Here is a 17564-nt window from a genome sequence, read left to right as displayed (position 1 = left end):
TATATTAAAATAAAAACTTAGTCATATTCCTAACATATCAAATATTGAAAGTCTGAGACGGTAAATATATGCACATATAACATATATGACAAGTTTAGTACCAAAAATTACCATCATCAGTTTAAGACACAATCAAGAAACTGCAAGAAGATCCAAATTTTCCTATAAGTACCACTGTAAAAGAGATAAGACATAAGAGGTATCACTGAATTTTTAAAAGTACCTTTTACCAAACAGAAAAAAAAAAACTGTTTCTTCTCCAGCATAACTTTGGTTCAATTTTCAACATGAAAATTAATTTCCCAAAATAATAAAAATATCACCAATACCAAATTTCTCACCAACAAATCAACAAGCCATTTTCATTTCATGAAATGATATTACTGTCTAGTAATATCATATCAACTAGAAAATGGATGACTAGTGCAAACCATGATGGGACAAAGTCAAGTGGCATCCCCATTATTCACACATTCACTCATTCAATTCATTTATTCATTCTACAAAAACTATTTGCTAAGCTCTGATCTAGGCACCAGGGAGATTAAACAGGGAGCAAAACAAGGTAGCCTGAGCGCTTTTCCCTCACTGCAAGTCAGAATTAGCCTGACTCCTTATTCTGGACTCTGGGCTCCAAAGGGCACTTTGGAGGAAGCTGTCAGACTCTCCAGATTTAGCCAAGAACTGGCCCAGAATCACTTTCTCCAGCCTGGATGTAATATTAGAGAGGACTACATCCCTTTACATAAGGGATGGTATTACCAACAGGTGTTGTGGTTCACTGTATTTTCTAATTTTTTAAATTAAACATTTAGTGTTCATGTATGTGTGTATGCATATGCACTTGTGCATGCGTGTATGTGTGGGTTTACGGTTTTTAAAAGACCTTAAAAGATCAGTTTAAAATTATTAGAGGAATTGGCAGCCATTACTAAATATTTGTCAGTTAAAAATTTTAAGTAATCTATGAAACACTAATCTTGTTAAATGCTCCCCATATTAAAAAAAAAAGTCTTCAGTCCAATAAATGTGGGAAAGGCTAAGTATAGGGAGTCTAAAGTGCTAACATAATTTTGTCTCTCTAAGGTTAGGGAAAATGGAAAAATAAATAAATAAATAAATAAAGTTAGGGAAGATGGGAAAGGGGCAGATATGCCTATAATAAGAGCCAATTATTAGTAACAGAAAATATCAGAAGTAGTGATATAATACTGTTAATAATAAGCCTATCATACTTTAGTTGATTTTTTTCACTAAGTTCTATTACATAACATGACTCTTATTTCTCTAACTCTTTCTATGCCTCTGGAAAGGAAGAAGCAAAGTTTAATTCCGGAAATGATATTCTGCTGCTAGAATGACTTGAAAGACTAAACCATTAAAGGGGAAAAGATATATTTTAATTTCTAGTTTCTATCTCTATTCAATTTGTCCTTGGTATTAGTTAGATACTTTAATGTCCTGGTACATAAAAGTGAGGGTCTAGAAAAAAAGATCAAATAAAAGTATAAGTTAGAAAAAAGAATAGATAAGGAAAGGTTAAGAAAACAACAGAAATTTTATATGAAACTAATTTATAAAAGTTTAGGATAAACATCCATTGATATTTATAACAGACCTGGTTATTCTATGGATTTTTATAACATACTCACCTTTAGTATAATTTAAAATTCTAATCACTAAAGAAATTGAGAACAGTTGTTATGCCCTAAACTGAACCTAAATTATAAGAAAAAATTCTTATAATTTTAAGATAATGAATTCTATTATCTATATTGAATTCTATTATTACGATGAATTCTATCTATAATTATCTTTAAGAAAAAATAAACCATCTTGAATAGTTTAACTTTTTTCTGAGCAAGGACATCCATACTACTGGAATCACAGAACCTTGTCACTTTATTTTCTGACAATGTTAAGTATCTGCTTTCACTAAAAAAGAAGACAGGAAGTCAAATTGCAACCATGACTTTTACTGATATGAAGACAACATCCAAGAACCAGAAGTAGCAGTTCATCATATCAGTATAATCCTGATAAGCCAATGACTTGATCAGAGGTGATAAGAAAATGATCTTCAAATTGAATAATCAGAGGACCACCTAGACTCTAGATACCACTATAAATGTTCCTTGTGTGAAGGTCTGAAGACAGGATCAGTTTCAGGCTCACTGACTTGCACAGCACACAGAATGTCAAGCCGATTACTTCCAATATTTCTGAACCAAGTAAGGACAGTCACCACTGCACTGCCCAGTTATAATCATGACGATACATGCGTGTGTGTGTGCTCAGTCTTGTCTGACTCTTTTGCAACCCCATGGACTCTAACAGCCCACCAGGTTCCTCTGTCCATGGAATTCTCCAGGCACGAGTGCTGGAGTGGGTTGCCATTTCCCACTCTAAATCATGATGACAGCCAACATTTATAGCATGCCTCCTATATGGTAGAAATTATTCTAAGTAATTTTTTAATATATGTTAACTCAATCTTCCAACAACTCTAGCTCAATTAAGTATACATATTCTGGTTTACAGATTTCTAAAAAAAAAAAAAAATGTTACCATGTATTTACCTCCTATAATCAAAAAGAATAAGTTCATACATTTTGAAAGAAATTAATAAGAAAGAATCATTTTAATATTCTGAATTCAATAAAATCTGAAAGTTAAAGCTCTCAAGATAACATTAAAAATAACAGCTACCACTTAATATGGTGTTTACTCTATGCAGGTACTGTTCTAAGTACTTTACGCAGGTTAATTCGTTTAATCTTCATGGCAACCTTGTGAAACAGATGAGGAGGCCAGCAAATGGAAGACAGCAATTTCCCCCAGTCTTCAGCTACGCTGGGAGATGGCCAGACCCAGAAGCAGTCCACTTTCAGCCTGTGTGCTGAAACCACCATGCTCGCCGCTCCCTTTGCTCAGACGTGAAAGACCACTTAACAAAAGGAGGACAAAACTGGATGAGCCCTCAGACTTCTGTGACTCAAGAGGTTATGTAACTCCACACTACTTGAAACACCTAAAAAGCCTTAAAATTTCACACTATGCACAGAAAATAGCAGTTACTGCATGCTCTTAATAGCTTTTAAATAATGCCTCATTTAAAGAGCCTCTTGATCAAAGTGAAAGAGGAGAGTGAAAAGCATTCAGAAAACTAAGATCATGTCATCTGGTCCCATCACTTCATGGCAAATACATGGGGAAACAGTGCAAACAGTGGCTGACTTTATTTTCTTGGGCTCCAAAATCACTGCAGATGGTGATTGCACCCATGAAATTAAAAGATGCTTCCTCCTTGGAAGGAAAGTTATGACCAACCTAGACAGCATATTAAAAAGCAGAGACATTACTTTGCCAACAAAGGTCCGTCTAGTCAAGGCTATGGTTTTTCCAGTAGTCATGAATGGATGTGAGAGTTGGACTATAAAGAAGGCTGAGCGCCAAAGAATTGATGCTTTTGAACTGTGGTGTTGGAGAAGAGTCTGGAGAGTCCCTTGGACTGCAGGGAGGTCCAACCAGTCCATCCTAAAGGAGATCAGTCCTGGGTGTTCATTGGAGGGACTGATATTGAAGCTGAAATTCCAATACTTTGGCCACCTGATGCAAAGAGCTGACTCACTGGAAAAGACCCTGATGCTGGGAAAGATTGAGGGCAGGAGAAGAAGGGGATGACAGAAAATAAGATGGTTGGATGGCATCACCAACTCGATGAACGTGGGTTTGGGTCAACTCCAGGAGTTGGTGATGGACAGGGAGGCCTGGCGTGCTGCAGTTCATGGGGTCACAAAAAGTCGTACACGACTGAGCGACTGAACTGAATGCCTCATATTTTAAAAAGTGACTAAAAGACTGACCTATTAAGGAATTGTTCGGTAAGATTCTGCTGCTGATCAGGACCATCCTCCTGATTCACACCTCCTTCAAGCAGCATCTGCTGGTATATCTGTCGCTGTTGCTCCTTCTGTTCTAAGTGCTGTTGATAGCGCAATCTTTGCCTGTAATATTCTTGAAACTGTTCTGTTGAATCTCGAAGCTTAAAAAAAAAACAAAAACATAAAGTTTGAGCAGACTATGATTGAATATGTCATCGCTCAACAGTAACTTCCATAAGTGCTACATAAAACATATAGATGGCAATCAGAAAATACTTAATATATTGGATCTTTGAAAAATAACATAGTACACATGAATCTTAACAGTCAAATAGATCAGATCAATTAATTTGCTCTATTCCACAGTAAAAGACTGATGAAAACAAATGATCATCCTGGATCCCTGCCAACACAAATAAAAACAGACTACAGTCGTCACAGGGACGACATGAATATAGAATACAAATGTAAAGACTAACACATATCTATATTACTAGGAAAAAATACTGAGGGATTACATTAATATTTAATAAATACAATATTAACCTTATCTAACAAAATTTAAGCATGTAAGTGGCTTGTGGCTTAATAGGTTACTCTGGAAGGAAGCTTATAAAATTTCCTTCAAAAACAATACTTTAATTCAAATGGCTCTTCACAAGAAAATAGAATAAATAGATGTTAAACTCAGCAGTCTCAACATTCCTACTTCATTCTTCTAAAAGAACTACATAGTACTCAACTTAAAGGACTTAGACATTATAGTGAATTCCAATATTGGCAAAGAAAGACTCTCCTGCCAAGCTAGAGTGTGGTCAAATTACAGAGATCATATGAACTGGATCAACTCTAAAACTGGCCAACATTGACAGTAAGTTTAATCAACAGTCCTATATGACTGACTGACTAAAGCTAAAGCTGTCTCCCTTTCCCAGAGAATAGTAATAGTCCCCCTCTATTTCATAATAACTTACAGCAATAACTATGAAACAAAATTATCTCTATGTCTTTAAAAAAAATTTCTGTGGTAAAATAAATATAAAAATTGTAATTTTAACCATTCAGTGTGCCATTCAGTGGTATTAGAGTCATAGTGTTACATAACCACCATTATCTATTTCCAAAAATTTTCATCACCCCTGACAGAAACTCTATAACCATTAAGCAATAACTCCCATTTCCTTCTCCCTCTGACGCCTGCTAACTTATACTCCATTTTCTGTCTTATGAATTTACTTATCCTAGATGTATAATGTAAATGGAATTATACAATATCTGTCCTTTTGTGTCTGGATTATTTCACTTAATACAATGTTTTCAAGGTACATCCAAATTGCATCATACGTCAGACTTCATTCCTTTTTGTGGCTGAGTAATACTCCACCGTATGGATACATCGCTTGTTTATCCATTAACCTGTGGATGTACATGAGTTATTTCTACCTTTTGGCCACAGTTAATAAGGATGCTATGAACATGGATGTAGAGTTATCTATTTGAGTCTTTGCTCTCAAAGCTTTTGGCTATATACCTAAAAGTAAATTGACTGGGTCATACAGTAATTCTTGTTTAGGTTTTTGAGGTACCGTGAAACCACAGTGACTACACCATTTTACATACAAATCAGAAATGTATGAGGCCTCAAATTTCTCTATTTTCTCACCAACACATTACTTTCTACTGCTTTGATTTTAGCCTTTTAGCCATTCTAGTAATTGCAAAGTTATACTTCATTGTGGTTTTGATGTACATTTCCCTAATGACAAGTGATGTTAGGCATTTTTCTCATGTACTTATTGGCCATTTATAGACATCTGGCCAATTTGGAGAACTGTCTATTCAACTCCTTTTTTAAAACGGATTTTTTAATTGTTGAGTTGTAGCAGTTCTTTATATTTTCTAGACACTAAAACCTTACCAGATAAATAATTTGCAAATATTTTTCCCATTCTGGAGGCTGTCCTTTCAGTTTATTGATAATGTCCTTTGATGCAAAAAAGTTTTTAATTTTGATGAAGTTCAATTTTTGCATTTGTTGCTTAAGCTTTTGGTATTATATCTAAGACTATATTACAAAATCTAAGGTAAAGATTAATCCCTATGTTTTCTTCTGAGTTTTATACTTCTGTAGGTCCTGTACTTAAGTTGTTGATCTAGTTTTAGTTAATTTTTATATACGGTGTGAGACAGAGGTCCAACTTCCTTTCTTGCATGTGGAAATCCAGTTATCTAATAGCATCATCTGTTGAAAAGATTATTTATCCCCCACTGAGTAGACTTGGCACCCATGCCAAAAATCAACTGGTCACAGATATATGAAATTACTTCTGGCCTCTCAATTTATTCCACTGGTCTATAAGCCTATCCTTATACAAGAACTACACAGTTTTAATTACTGTAGCTTTATAGTAAGTTTTGAAATTATGAAGTGTGAGTCCTACAATTTTGTATTTCTTTTTGCAAAATTGTTTTGGCTATTCAAGGCCTGCTGCAATTCCAAGTATTTGAGTATTAGCTTTTCCATTACTACAAAATAGGCAGTGGAATTTTTTACAGGAATTAAATGAAATTTGTAAATAATGTTGGGTAGTACTGACATCTTAACAGTATTAAATCTTCCCATTCGTGAACACCGAAGGTCTGTTCATTTATTTAGGTCTTCTTTAACTTCTTTCAGTAATGTTTTGTAGATTTTGGCATACAAATTTTTCACCTCCTTAATTTATTCCTAAGTATTTTATCCTTTTATATGCTGCTGTAAACAAAACTGCTTTCTTAATTTCCTCTTCTGATTGTTCACTGCTGGTATATAGAAACACAAACAATTTTCATTTGTTGATCTTGTACCCTGCAACTTTGCTGAACCTAATCATAAGCTTTAATTGCTGTCATGTGGATTCTTTCTGATGATATATAATATTCATGTCATCTGTGAATAGAGACACCTTTACTTCTTCCTTCCCAATTTACTTATTTTTCTGGTCTAACTGCTCTGGCTAGAACTTGTAATAAATGTTGAAGTAACAATTGTGAAAACAGGCATGCTTATCTTTGTTCCTGATGGTAGGGAGAAAGCTTTTAGTCATTCCCCAAGTATGATATTAGCTTGGGTTTTCCATAAATAATCTTCACCATGCTGAGGAAGTTCCATTCTATTATTAGTTCTCTGAGAGTTTTTAACAGCAAAGAGTGTTTGATTTTGTCAAATGTCTTTTCTGCATCAATTGAGACAAACATATGTTGTTTATTTTTTTCCTTCATTCTATTAATGTGATTACTAAACTGAGAGTTTTCTATGTTGAACCATCACACTTGCATCCTGCAATCAATCCACTTGGTCAAGATGCACAATCCTTTTAATATGCTAATAGTTTTGGCTTGCTAGTCTTTTGTTGATTTTTGCCTATATATTCATAATACATATTGGTCTGTAGTTTTTGTCCCTAATATTTTCACTTGGCTTTGCTATGATGGTAATGCTGAACTCATAGAATGAGTGAAGAAGTGTTCCCTCCTCTTTTATTTTTTGGAAAATTTTGAGGATTATTGTTAACTCTTCCTAAATGTAGAATTCACCAGTAAAGTCACCTGATCCTTGTCTTTCCTTTACTGGAAAGCTTTTTGATTTCTGATTCAATTCTTTACTCAATATAGATCTGTTAAGATTTTCTATTTCTTTCCAAGTGAGTTTAGTACTTTGCTTCTAAGAAATTTGTTCACTTCATCTAAGTTAATCTAAAATGTTGGTTTACAAATGGTCACAGTATTCTCTTACAGTCCTTTTTATTGCTTTAAGGTAGATATGCTGTCGCTTCAGTCGTGTCCGACTCTGCGACCCTATAGGCTGTAGCCCACCTCTGTCCATGGAATTTTCCAGGCAAGAATACTGGAGTGGGTTACCATTTCCTCCTCCATGGGATCTTCCCGACCCAGGGATCAAACCCACATCTCTTGTATCTCTTGCACTGGCAGGTGGGTTCTTTACCACTAATGCCACCTGTAAGGGAAGCCCTGTATGGTAGTTTTATGTAGTTATTGGTTTTTTTCTTTGTCAGTCTAGCTAAGGGCTTATCAATTTTGTTGATCTTTTCAAAGAACCAACTTATGATTTTGTTGATTCTCCCTATTGTTTCCCTTTTCTCTTTTATTTCTCTCTCCTCTAATCTTTATTATTTCCTTCCTTCTGCAATCTTTGGATATAGCATGCTCTTCCTTTTTCTGGCTCTTCAAGGCATAAAGTTAAGTTATTAATTTGGGATCTTTCTTCTAATGTAAGCATTTGCAGCTACAAATTTATCCCTGAGCACTGCTTTTCCTGCATTCCATTAGCTTGGTGGATATTTGTTATGTTGTACTACTTTTCATTAGTCTCTAAGTGTTTCCTAATTTCCCCTTGTGATTTCTTCTTTGACCCACTGGTTGTTTAAGAATGTGTTGATTCATTTTTTCAAATTTTGAATTTAAAAATTTTCCTTGTTATTCACTTCTAGCTTCATTCCTCTATGATCAGAGAAGATACTTTACATGATTTTAAATCTTTTAAAATGTACTGAGTTCTAAGATACGGTCTATCCTGAAGAAGCTGCATGTGCCCTGGAGAAGAACATGTGCTCCGGTACTGAGCAGTCTACAGATGTCTGTTAGCGCTACTTGGTTTACAGCACTGTTCAAGTCCTCCACATCCTTACCAATCTTCTGTTTAGGTAGTCTATCCATTACTGCAGGTATGGTATTGCAATCTCCAACTATTACTGCAGAACAGTCTATTTCTCCCTTCAGCTTTGCCAATGTTTGCTTCATATATTTCGGGATACTGTTGTTTGGTACATATCCATATGTACTTTTAAGGGTAATTTTTCAACCTCATTCTTAATATTTAGTCAAACACACAAAAAAACTTATTCAACTTATTAAACCTACTCACGCCTTGTAAGTGAGATATTATGTATATGATAAAATTTGCACCTTATTTCACAATTTCCTTTTCAAAGCACCACAGGAAAATAAACTAGAACTCTAAAGGCTTAGATAAGGTGTGGTGGTGGTGATGGTTGAGTTGCTAAGTCACGGCCAACTCTTGTGACCTCATGGACTGTAGCCTGCTAGGCTCCTCTGTTTATGGTGCTCCCAAGTAAGAGTACCGGAGTGGGGGCTTCCTAGTGGCTCAGTGGTAAAGAATCCACCTGTCAACGCAGGAGACACGGGTTCAATCCCTGGTCTGAGAAGATCCCCATGCTGAGAAGCAACTGAGCCCACGTGCCACAGCTACCGAGCCTGTGCGCCGGAAGCCCAAGAGCCACAACTACTGACGCCCAGGCACCCTAGAGTCCATGCTACACAATAAGAAAAGCCATTGCAACCAGAAGCCTGTGCAGAGCAGCCAGAGAACAGCCCCCACTCACTGCAATGAGAGAAAAGCCCACGCAGCAATGAAGACCAGCACAGCCTAATAATAAATACTTTTATTTAAAAAAAAATAAAAAAGAATAGTCGAGTGGGTTGCCATTTCCTTCTCCAGGGGGTCTTTCCGACCCAGGGATCAAACTCACATCTACTGCATTGCAAGCGGATTCTTTTACTGATGAGCCAGCAGAAAAGCAGAGATAAAGTATTATTCTACATTATAAATGTCATAATTTCTTGCTCATTAAATCTACTTAGTAAAATATAGAGCACGTATCTTAAAACATAAGTTGTCTACTTTTAATACGAATTCAATTACATGAATGCTCAAACATGCAGAAGCAATGTCAACTGTGATATTTTAAATTGTTAATAAATCATACATTAAAAACGCTCTAAAATACATAATGATAACAAACAAACAAAAAAAAAACCTATAAATTCTTAAAGAAGAGGGGAGAAATGATCTAACTAATAAGAAAATCTAGGTATTCTCTCTCCTCCTCTGAAATAATAGAAAATTCTTTTTAAATTCTATCCAAGCAAATAGTATTAATTTCTTACAAAATGGATAACTCTAAAAGACCTGAGATGTAGTAAACATTACCTCATTTTTTTCTTGCTTAGCTGGTCCTGGATTCTGTGCTCCATTTGCAGGCTCCTTTTCTGAAACTGAACTCTGGCCCAGGACTTCACTGCTGATAGGTCTCTGTGCCTCAACAGGTGTATCACTTTGGGGTAACAAATGAAAAGGAAGAAGTAGGGGTAAAGAAAAATGTAATGTAGTTAGAGAGATTTTAATTTAAAAGAGGCATATTTAGCTTAAGTATATATTAAATGCACAAAAACAGATTTTAAACTTTACTTTTTTCTCTTAAGTACTATATGTAAGGGATTTTGAAAAACAGAATATGCTAACAATGAAAGAGCACTGGATTATTAAGCAAGGAGGGTAGGGACTCCCATCTAAAATAGTATGTGTGAAAAAATAAAATAAAATAGTATGTGTGGCCTTGGGAAATCACTTACATTCTCTGTGGCTCAGCTTCATCTACAAATTAATAGGTCAAATGACCTAAAGCCTAAATTCTCTTAAAGAACTGTTACTCTGTTATCCAAACATCAATTTTCTTTCCTCCAATATATTTCAATAAAAAGAATACTTGAGATTTTACTAAAAGGCTTTCTTTATTTGCACTTAACATAAAAGTGAAACATCTTTTAAATATTTTTAATGTATACTAATTAGTAAGTCTGATGTCTTATGTCAGGTTGTTCCTTGTCATCTTCTTCAGTTCACTTCAGTTCAGTTCAGTCGCTCAGTTGTGTCTGACTCTTTGCGACCCCATGAATCGCAGCACGCCAGGCCTCCCTGTCCATCACCAACTTCCGGAGTTTACTCAAACTCATGTCCATCAAGTCGGTGATGCCATCCAGCCATCTCATCCTCTGTCGTCCCCTTCTCCTCCTGCCCCCAATCCCTCCCAGCACCAGGGTCTTTTCCAATGAGTCAACTCTTCTAGACACTGGCAATATCTACTTTCATAGTTATGCTGTTTAAAAATTTTAATAACTAACATTATCCAAAGATGACAAATACCACATTCACAAAGATTACCTATCAGTAACAGATACCATGGGAACAAGTACAAAAGTAAAGTGAATTTTGTCTTCAATTAATTTGATTATGAGATGACTTCATAATGGCCTCTCTAGGCATAAGTATGTAAGACATATTAAAATAGAGGTCTAGGGTCTAGGAAAGCAGAGCTAGATAGTCATCTTCACAACAGTACCATTAGTTAGAAGCCTAGCAGTCATAAATATCTAGACATATGTACACACACATGCACCCTGAGGAGGAAGTAGAAAGATCTGGGAATAGTTTTCGGTTACAGGACAATGCTGTAAGCTGCGAATGACCAAAGGAAGATCCATTTTAATCCAAAAGTACAATTTGTAAGAATTATTAACTGTGTAGATAGAATAAAATGATTTTATAAAGTAAGATTTAATTTTGCAATTTATACAGCACTTCCATATACATTCTCATTTAATCTGCACAGTGACCTTTAAAATAGATTAAAACTCCCATTTCACAGATGAGTAAACAGACTCAAAAAAGGCATGTTCCCAAAACTGCATAGTTAGGACTTGATAAAGTTAAATAAAGTTAGGACTTTATTTAAAATTTATTTATTTATAAATAAAGTCCTAACTTTATTTTAAATAAAGTCCTAACTTTAAATAAATTTTAAATTTATTTAAAGTTAGGACTTTATTTAAATATAATATTTAAATTATAAATAAATTTAAAATTTATTTAAAGTTAGGACTTTATTTAAAATAAAGTTAGGACTTTATTAAAAAAATAAAGTTAGGACTTGAATCCAGGTCTTCAGACTCCAAATCCAATGCTGGCCCAAATCTGGGAATAGACTTTTTTTCCTACCATTTAATTTTGAGACCATTATATTGCATAATCATGATCTGCATATTTCAACTGCTTTTTCTTCCTTTTTTATTTTGAGTTGCTTTCTGTCCAAGTGAAAAGATATCCTTCAAAACACTACACACTCTTTTATAAACTTCTCTTGTGTGTTTTATCTTCTTCACCATAGTAACTCAATCATTATATCCTGGGGATGCAGCATGGTGCTAGCACAGAGTAGACAATCAAATATGTTTAAATAAATACTGAATTCAAACATATACTACCACAAGGAAATGTCTATTTATGTGGCATTTTAACATAATTGATCTGAGCTTCCCATATTTTCTAATTATGACTAAAATATTTTTCAAAACCAGGTAAACTTTCTCCAAAATAAATTTTTATACTTTATCAGCCAAATGGCTCTTCTATAACATGTCATTAGTAGCCCTTTTGACACACTGTCCTTTCCAAGGGTATGAGCCCTGCAGGAGGGAAATCTGTATTTATTAAGCAGCAAGCAAATGCTTACCACTCTGCTAGGAACTTTTTCTCACTCTACAAGTCAGCACTCTATTCTATAGAGGAGGCCACTGAGGCTCAGAGACATTAAGTAGTTATTCCAAGATCATGCAGCTAGAAAATGGCAAGGCTACTATTCAAACCGTAGTCTGACTCCAAAGACCATGTTCTACACTGCTTTGCCTCATAAGTTTTCCAATTTCAGAGACGTGACAGATGTTTTCTGGGTGATTACTAGCGCTCAGCTAAAAACACATGTATTACCTACCTTGTGACAAGTTACCTTTTACCCCTCTATAATGGTCTAATAATTTCACTTCTTTCCATCTTTATTCAGTCAATTCTCAATTACTAGTACTTTCTTTACATAGGGAACAGCATGTGTAGAGCCAAATTTGGCTAGCTTTTTGTGTGTTTTTTTTTTTCTTTATGAAGACAATCCCACTGGTGCACAATTCCAAACATGCTATTCATTATATTGACCAAGAAGCTCCTATCATCTCATATACTCAGAAAAATGTCACTAGTTCCCCCAGAAGCTTAGCATCCCAGACAGCAAAAATTTTCTCTAAAAGGGATTGAAAAGTCAAAGAAAAGTTTAAGATAGTCTCTACCAATACTCAAGAGTCTCTATTCCTTCAGGATTTAAACAATAAGATGCTCTGTATTACATTATACTCATTCGTTTTCATCACTAGATATCTTTACCTTTCAAACATAAAATACATAGCAGTAAGATGCCTTAGGAAGTCACCCTAGGCTTTAGGAAGTCCCCTCACTTAACTGATCCTAGAATCCTCTCCTTTTTTAAAGAACATTAAAGAAAATCACACCCACCACCCCCAACAATCTCACAGCAACTTAACAGAAAATGCTCCCATAAATATTTATCCTGTAATTCTTATGCCTTAACTAAATATCTCCTCTTGTTTTAACTAGAAACAGGAATTCCGAATCCAGTATTTCTTCCTCAATACAGAATGCTGTCAACTATCCTATGTGAATAGTAAAAGTTTTCATTTTTATGCTCTTTTAATAAATTTATTGTAGTCAATAGTAATGATTCATAGTATCAACTCTGAGAATAGGAAACCATCCATGTGTCCCAATGGGATTCCTGGAAAACTGAGACAGGAAGTTTCTTAAGCCTTGATATAAAGAACTGCTAATCAGGAAATTATTATTTCATGCCAAATTTGAAAGAAAAACTGAGTGGTGGTTTTAACACTTAAATTCCTTATGTGTATATATATATAAAGAATTACTAAAGATAACTGGAAATAACCAAGGATTTATATATATATATATACACACACACACACACACACACACACACACATGTTCAATACAGTAGTATTTACAAGAAACTACTCTCCTACAATAAGGAATTAAGTAAAACTATGATACAGTCATACAAAGGAATAATGCACAAACCCTTAATCACTGACCTCAATAAATGTTTAAGAATATGGGAACAATTCATGACCTATCAAGCGAAAAAAAGCAAATTGTATGAAAATATATATAGCACCTTCCCAATTTTTAAAAACGTATTCATAGGAAAAACGTCGGTCATCTAAGTGTGAGATTGTGTGGGATTTTAATTCTCTTACTGATAATCTTCCATATTTCCAAAATTTCTTAATACGTATGCAGTGCCTTTATCACCAGCAAAATGATAATACAGGACATAAAAATAAAGATTTTCCAGGATAATATTAATTATCAAAATTTTTAAAACTCCTTACAAATAGTTTTAGAGACTAACATTCAACTAAAGAGATTTGAACATTTAGAAAACACACACACACACCCCAATTAGATTATCTCACACATATGGAGATCTGCCAATTTTTATAAGCAAATACTTACCGTTCGGGGGATTCTTCATAAATACTGTGACATTCCGTATTCTCAAGCATGAGACTTCTGCTGAGGTTTTGTACTCCTGGATAATGGAAGTTAGCAAAGGAGTGTGACATTGGAGAAGTTTTGTTCCCAAGGTCTGAGATTCTCTTATCGTGACTGGTCAGTCCACAAGTGAGGCCATCTAAAGCAGGATTCAGAGAGCGGGTCATATAGGCATCAGCTGATTGAGGCCTTCTCATTGGAGATGATGGATAGGGAGAAAGTTTGCTGATAAGAGGTGTCAAAAGATCAGCATATGCAGCTTTTGTGGGTTTTAGAAGTTTGTCAACATGAATATTAAGCATTTTCTGTTCAAAAGCACAAGAGAAGACTGAAGATGGGAGATTCTGGAGCCATGACAATAAACTCAGATCCAAATCATCACACCCATTACCACATAAGAGGTCAATTCCAAGTAGTACTTCACTTTCTGTAATTTCTTCTCCTGTTGCTTTACTTTGACAAAATTCTACACAGCATTCATAAAGTAGGCCCTTCATTACAAGCTGAAATAAACGATTGTTACTTGCTTTAAAACCAGCCTCACTTAGCTTCCTATCAGCAGGGATGAATTCTGCAACCATGATACAAGCCTCTTCAAAGCAGTGAACTCGTGCAGTGCTGGGATTCCAGTCCTTAAATTCAGCATGATTGGTCAAACGAGGCAAAGTCAAAAGCAAACAGAGCTTGCTGTAGTCATCTTTAGAAGGACAGTACTCCTCCAGGGCATGTAAACATTGTACGGCTTCTTGCATGGTAAATTCCAGCTGTAAAAAAAACAAGTTCTATAAAGAGAGATCCTATGAGATATGAAAACAATGAAAGTATTTTACTCAAAATACTTTATAAACTTTCACAAATTGTTCAATTGCAAAGGGATAAACTAGTGTTAAAGAATACTCATATAACGGTGGGCTATATAACAACTTTCAAGTGAAGAATCAAAATATTTTCTACTACTAAAGATTTTTAAATTTGGTTATTAGCATATTAAACTTTTACCTAGAAAAAAGTATCGTAATTCAGACTTAATACTATCATTTTCAACACATAAGTTTTAAGAGTAAGGATAATTAAGTTTTCTAGCAATGAAACTGAAGCATGCCAATATTTAACTGTTTACTACAGCCTGCCATCACTCCAGCTTACCCAAAAAGCAAAACAGCCATTCTCAAACTTGCCTTAGGACAAATGTGTGTGGAGAAAGAAAGCAAATCAAGAAAGGCAACATCTACAGTTCACTTTTACAAAAATGGTGCAAATAGAACAAAAGGAAGCTTAGCTAAAAAACAAATTTGTATAGTGAATATTATCTTAGGATCATAAGCTTTCAGTGACGTAAAGAACTTCAGAAATTGCATAGCACAGCTTCTATATCTTACCTGAAGGAAAAGGTAGGGTGCAGATTTAACCTAAGTAATTCAGTTGATTAGTGACAAAGACAGAATGAAAATTCTTACTGACTTATTCATATTCCAGTGTTCTTTCCACTTTTTTTTTGGTCATTCCATTTGGCATGTGGACGCTTAGTTCCCTAACCAGGGGTCAAACCCAAGTCCTCTGCAGTGGAAGTGCTGAGTCTTAACTATTAGACTACCAGGGAACTACCTCTTTCCACCTTTAAACATCATTACCTGGCAAGCATTTCTCTACTATTTCAATGATTACTTACTAGCACTTAATAAGTTTCTTTGGTTTTGGATATAACAATACTAATATTAAAACTTTAAAAGTAACTCTCTAACCAAAAAGAATTTAATAAAGAATTTAATATCATTAAATCTAAATTGTCATTAAAAAATAAACATTCTATTAAGAAACACCTCTGGGGAATTCCCCAGCTATCAGTGGTTAGGGTTGTGCACTTTCACTGCCAAGGGCCTGGGTTCAACCCCTAGTTGGGGAACGAAGATCCTACAAGTTGTACTGCACAGCCAAAAAATAAAGGGTTTTTTTAAAAAAAGAAAAAAGCCTCTGGATCAAAGAAAATACTGAAAAGACAGAAAGAAGAGGTAAACATAATTCACTTCTGGGATAAGAAAAGAAGCAATGATATAGTCATCAAGTCAAACATCTTCGGCTATCTAGATCACCTTAAACAAGAGGGGCGCACACTCTCCAACCAAACAGCCATTCATGTGTATCATCTTTGCCTAAATCACAGAACAAATTCAGAAGCACTACAGAGTAAAAGTATTACACCTGTAAAACAACAGATCTTACCCCACCACCACTCATAAATTCTAATCCTTTGTTTTAGTGAATAGAATACTTATGACTGAAACAAGACTGTGGCGCAAACCTTCAGGAATAAAAATCTTACATGCTGGGGCTCATCTTCTGCTGACATTGCATTGTTAACACATAAAGCTTCTAAAAACTTCTGCTTCAGGATAATATAACGAAACCTGTGAAAAATAAAATATGAAACATTAAAATGATTAAAAGCTGAGTTATAGCACAGGCTACAGTCCGTGGGGTCACAAAGAGTCGGACATGACTAGATGACTAACACTTTCACTGCCTTTCACTATAGCAACGTCAATGACCAGAAATGAAACTCAAGCTCCTAAAGCAAAATAGGCCAAGTTTTTCTTATAGGATCAATTATTCCTTTTAAAAAAGACTTTAAAAATTAATTTCCCAATGTCTCATAAATCAAATGTACTTACTAGTTACTGGAAGTACCTTTGCTTTCAGGAAATTCTTAAAATATCTCATAAGGCTGATCACATTGAAGCCGTGTGTGTGTGTGTTCGATCACTCATAAGACACAATTAAAAGACAGCAAGTAATCACAATACTCAAAGGAAGGGTTTTTATTTGAAATATTATTTCTGAGCAAACAATCAAGTTTTTATGGAAGATGTCAAAAGTCATCTAACATGAAATCAAAATATTTTATACTCCAAATATTTTATTTCCCAAAATAAGTCTTTTCAAACATGAGAAAAGTCTTATAAAAATGAGCTGAAAGGGTAGAATGAAATGAATAACACTGCTAAAAAGTCATAAAATAACTGTAGATTTAAAACTTTTTAAAAGGTACTTTTCAGAGAGGGGGAAGGGAGAGTCTACTTGACTTGTCTATGAATCAAAAAATGTTGAGTGCCTTAAGCACTTTAAAGAAAAGTATTTCTAAGGACTGAAAGAAAATAATAATGAACCTTCACAGTCATTCTTCCAACCATTGTTGTAATAGCAAATATGTGCCAATAAAACAAAATCCCTGCCTTTAAGAAGAAGGGCATCTAATGAAAGCAATTCATCTAATGCACATTAACAGATAACTGGATTAAGAAGTTGTGGTGTGTATGTATATACATACACAATGAACTATTACTCAGCCATAAAAAAAGAATGAAATAATGCCATTTGCAGCAACACAGAGGGACCTAGAGAGTGTCACTGAG

General features: G+C 34.8%; 1 protein-coding gene across 4 annotated transcripts in view; it reads right to left on the bottom strand.

The window, feature by feature from the left end:
• Positions 1 to 17564, bottom strand: part of WDR47 (WD repeat domain 47) — a 61108-nt gene that overhangs the window by 17634 nt on the left and 25910 nt on the right. For all 4 annotated transcript variants that reach the window (XM_061121247.1, XM_061121248.1, XM_061121249.1 and 1 more), the window contains 4 exons: positions 16475 to 16559; positions 14116 to 14918; positions 9895 to 10018; positions 3867 to 4045 (listed from right to left, as the gene is read on the bottom strand). In XM_061121247.1, the coding sequence (XP_060977230.1) occupies positions 3867 to 4045; positions 9895 to 10018; positions 14116 to 14918; positions 16475 to 16559 (1191 nt within the window). The remainder of the gene's footprint in view (positions 1 to 3866; positions 4046 to 9894; positions 10019 to 14115; positions 14919 to 16474; positions 16560 to 17564) is intronic.

This window comes from Dama dama, chromosome 20 (assembly GCF_033118175.1).
Source record: "Dama dama isolate Ldn47 chromosome 20, ASM3311817v1, whole genome shotgun sequence".
In the NCBI taxonomy this organism is placed as follows: domain Eukaryota; kingdom Metazoa; phylum Chordata; class Mammalia; order Artiodactyla; family Cervidae; genus Dama; species Dama dama.
The sequence above is the reverse complement of the archived record's forward strand: the minus strand, read 5'-3'. Positions and strand labels throughout refer to the sequence as shown.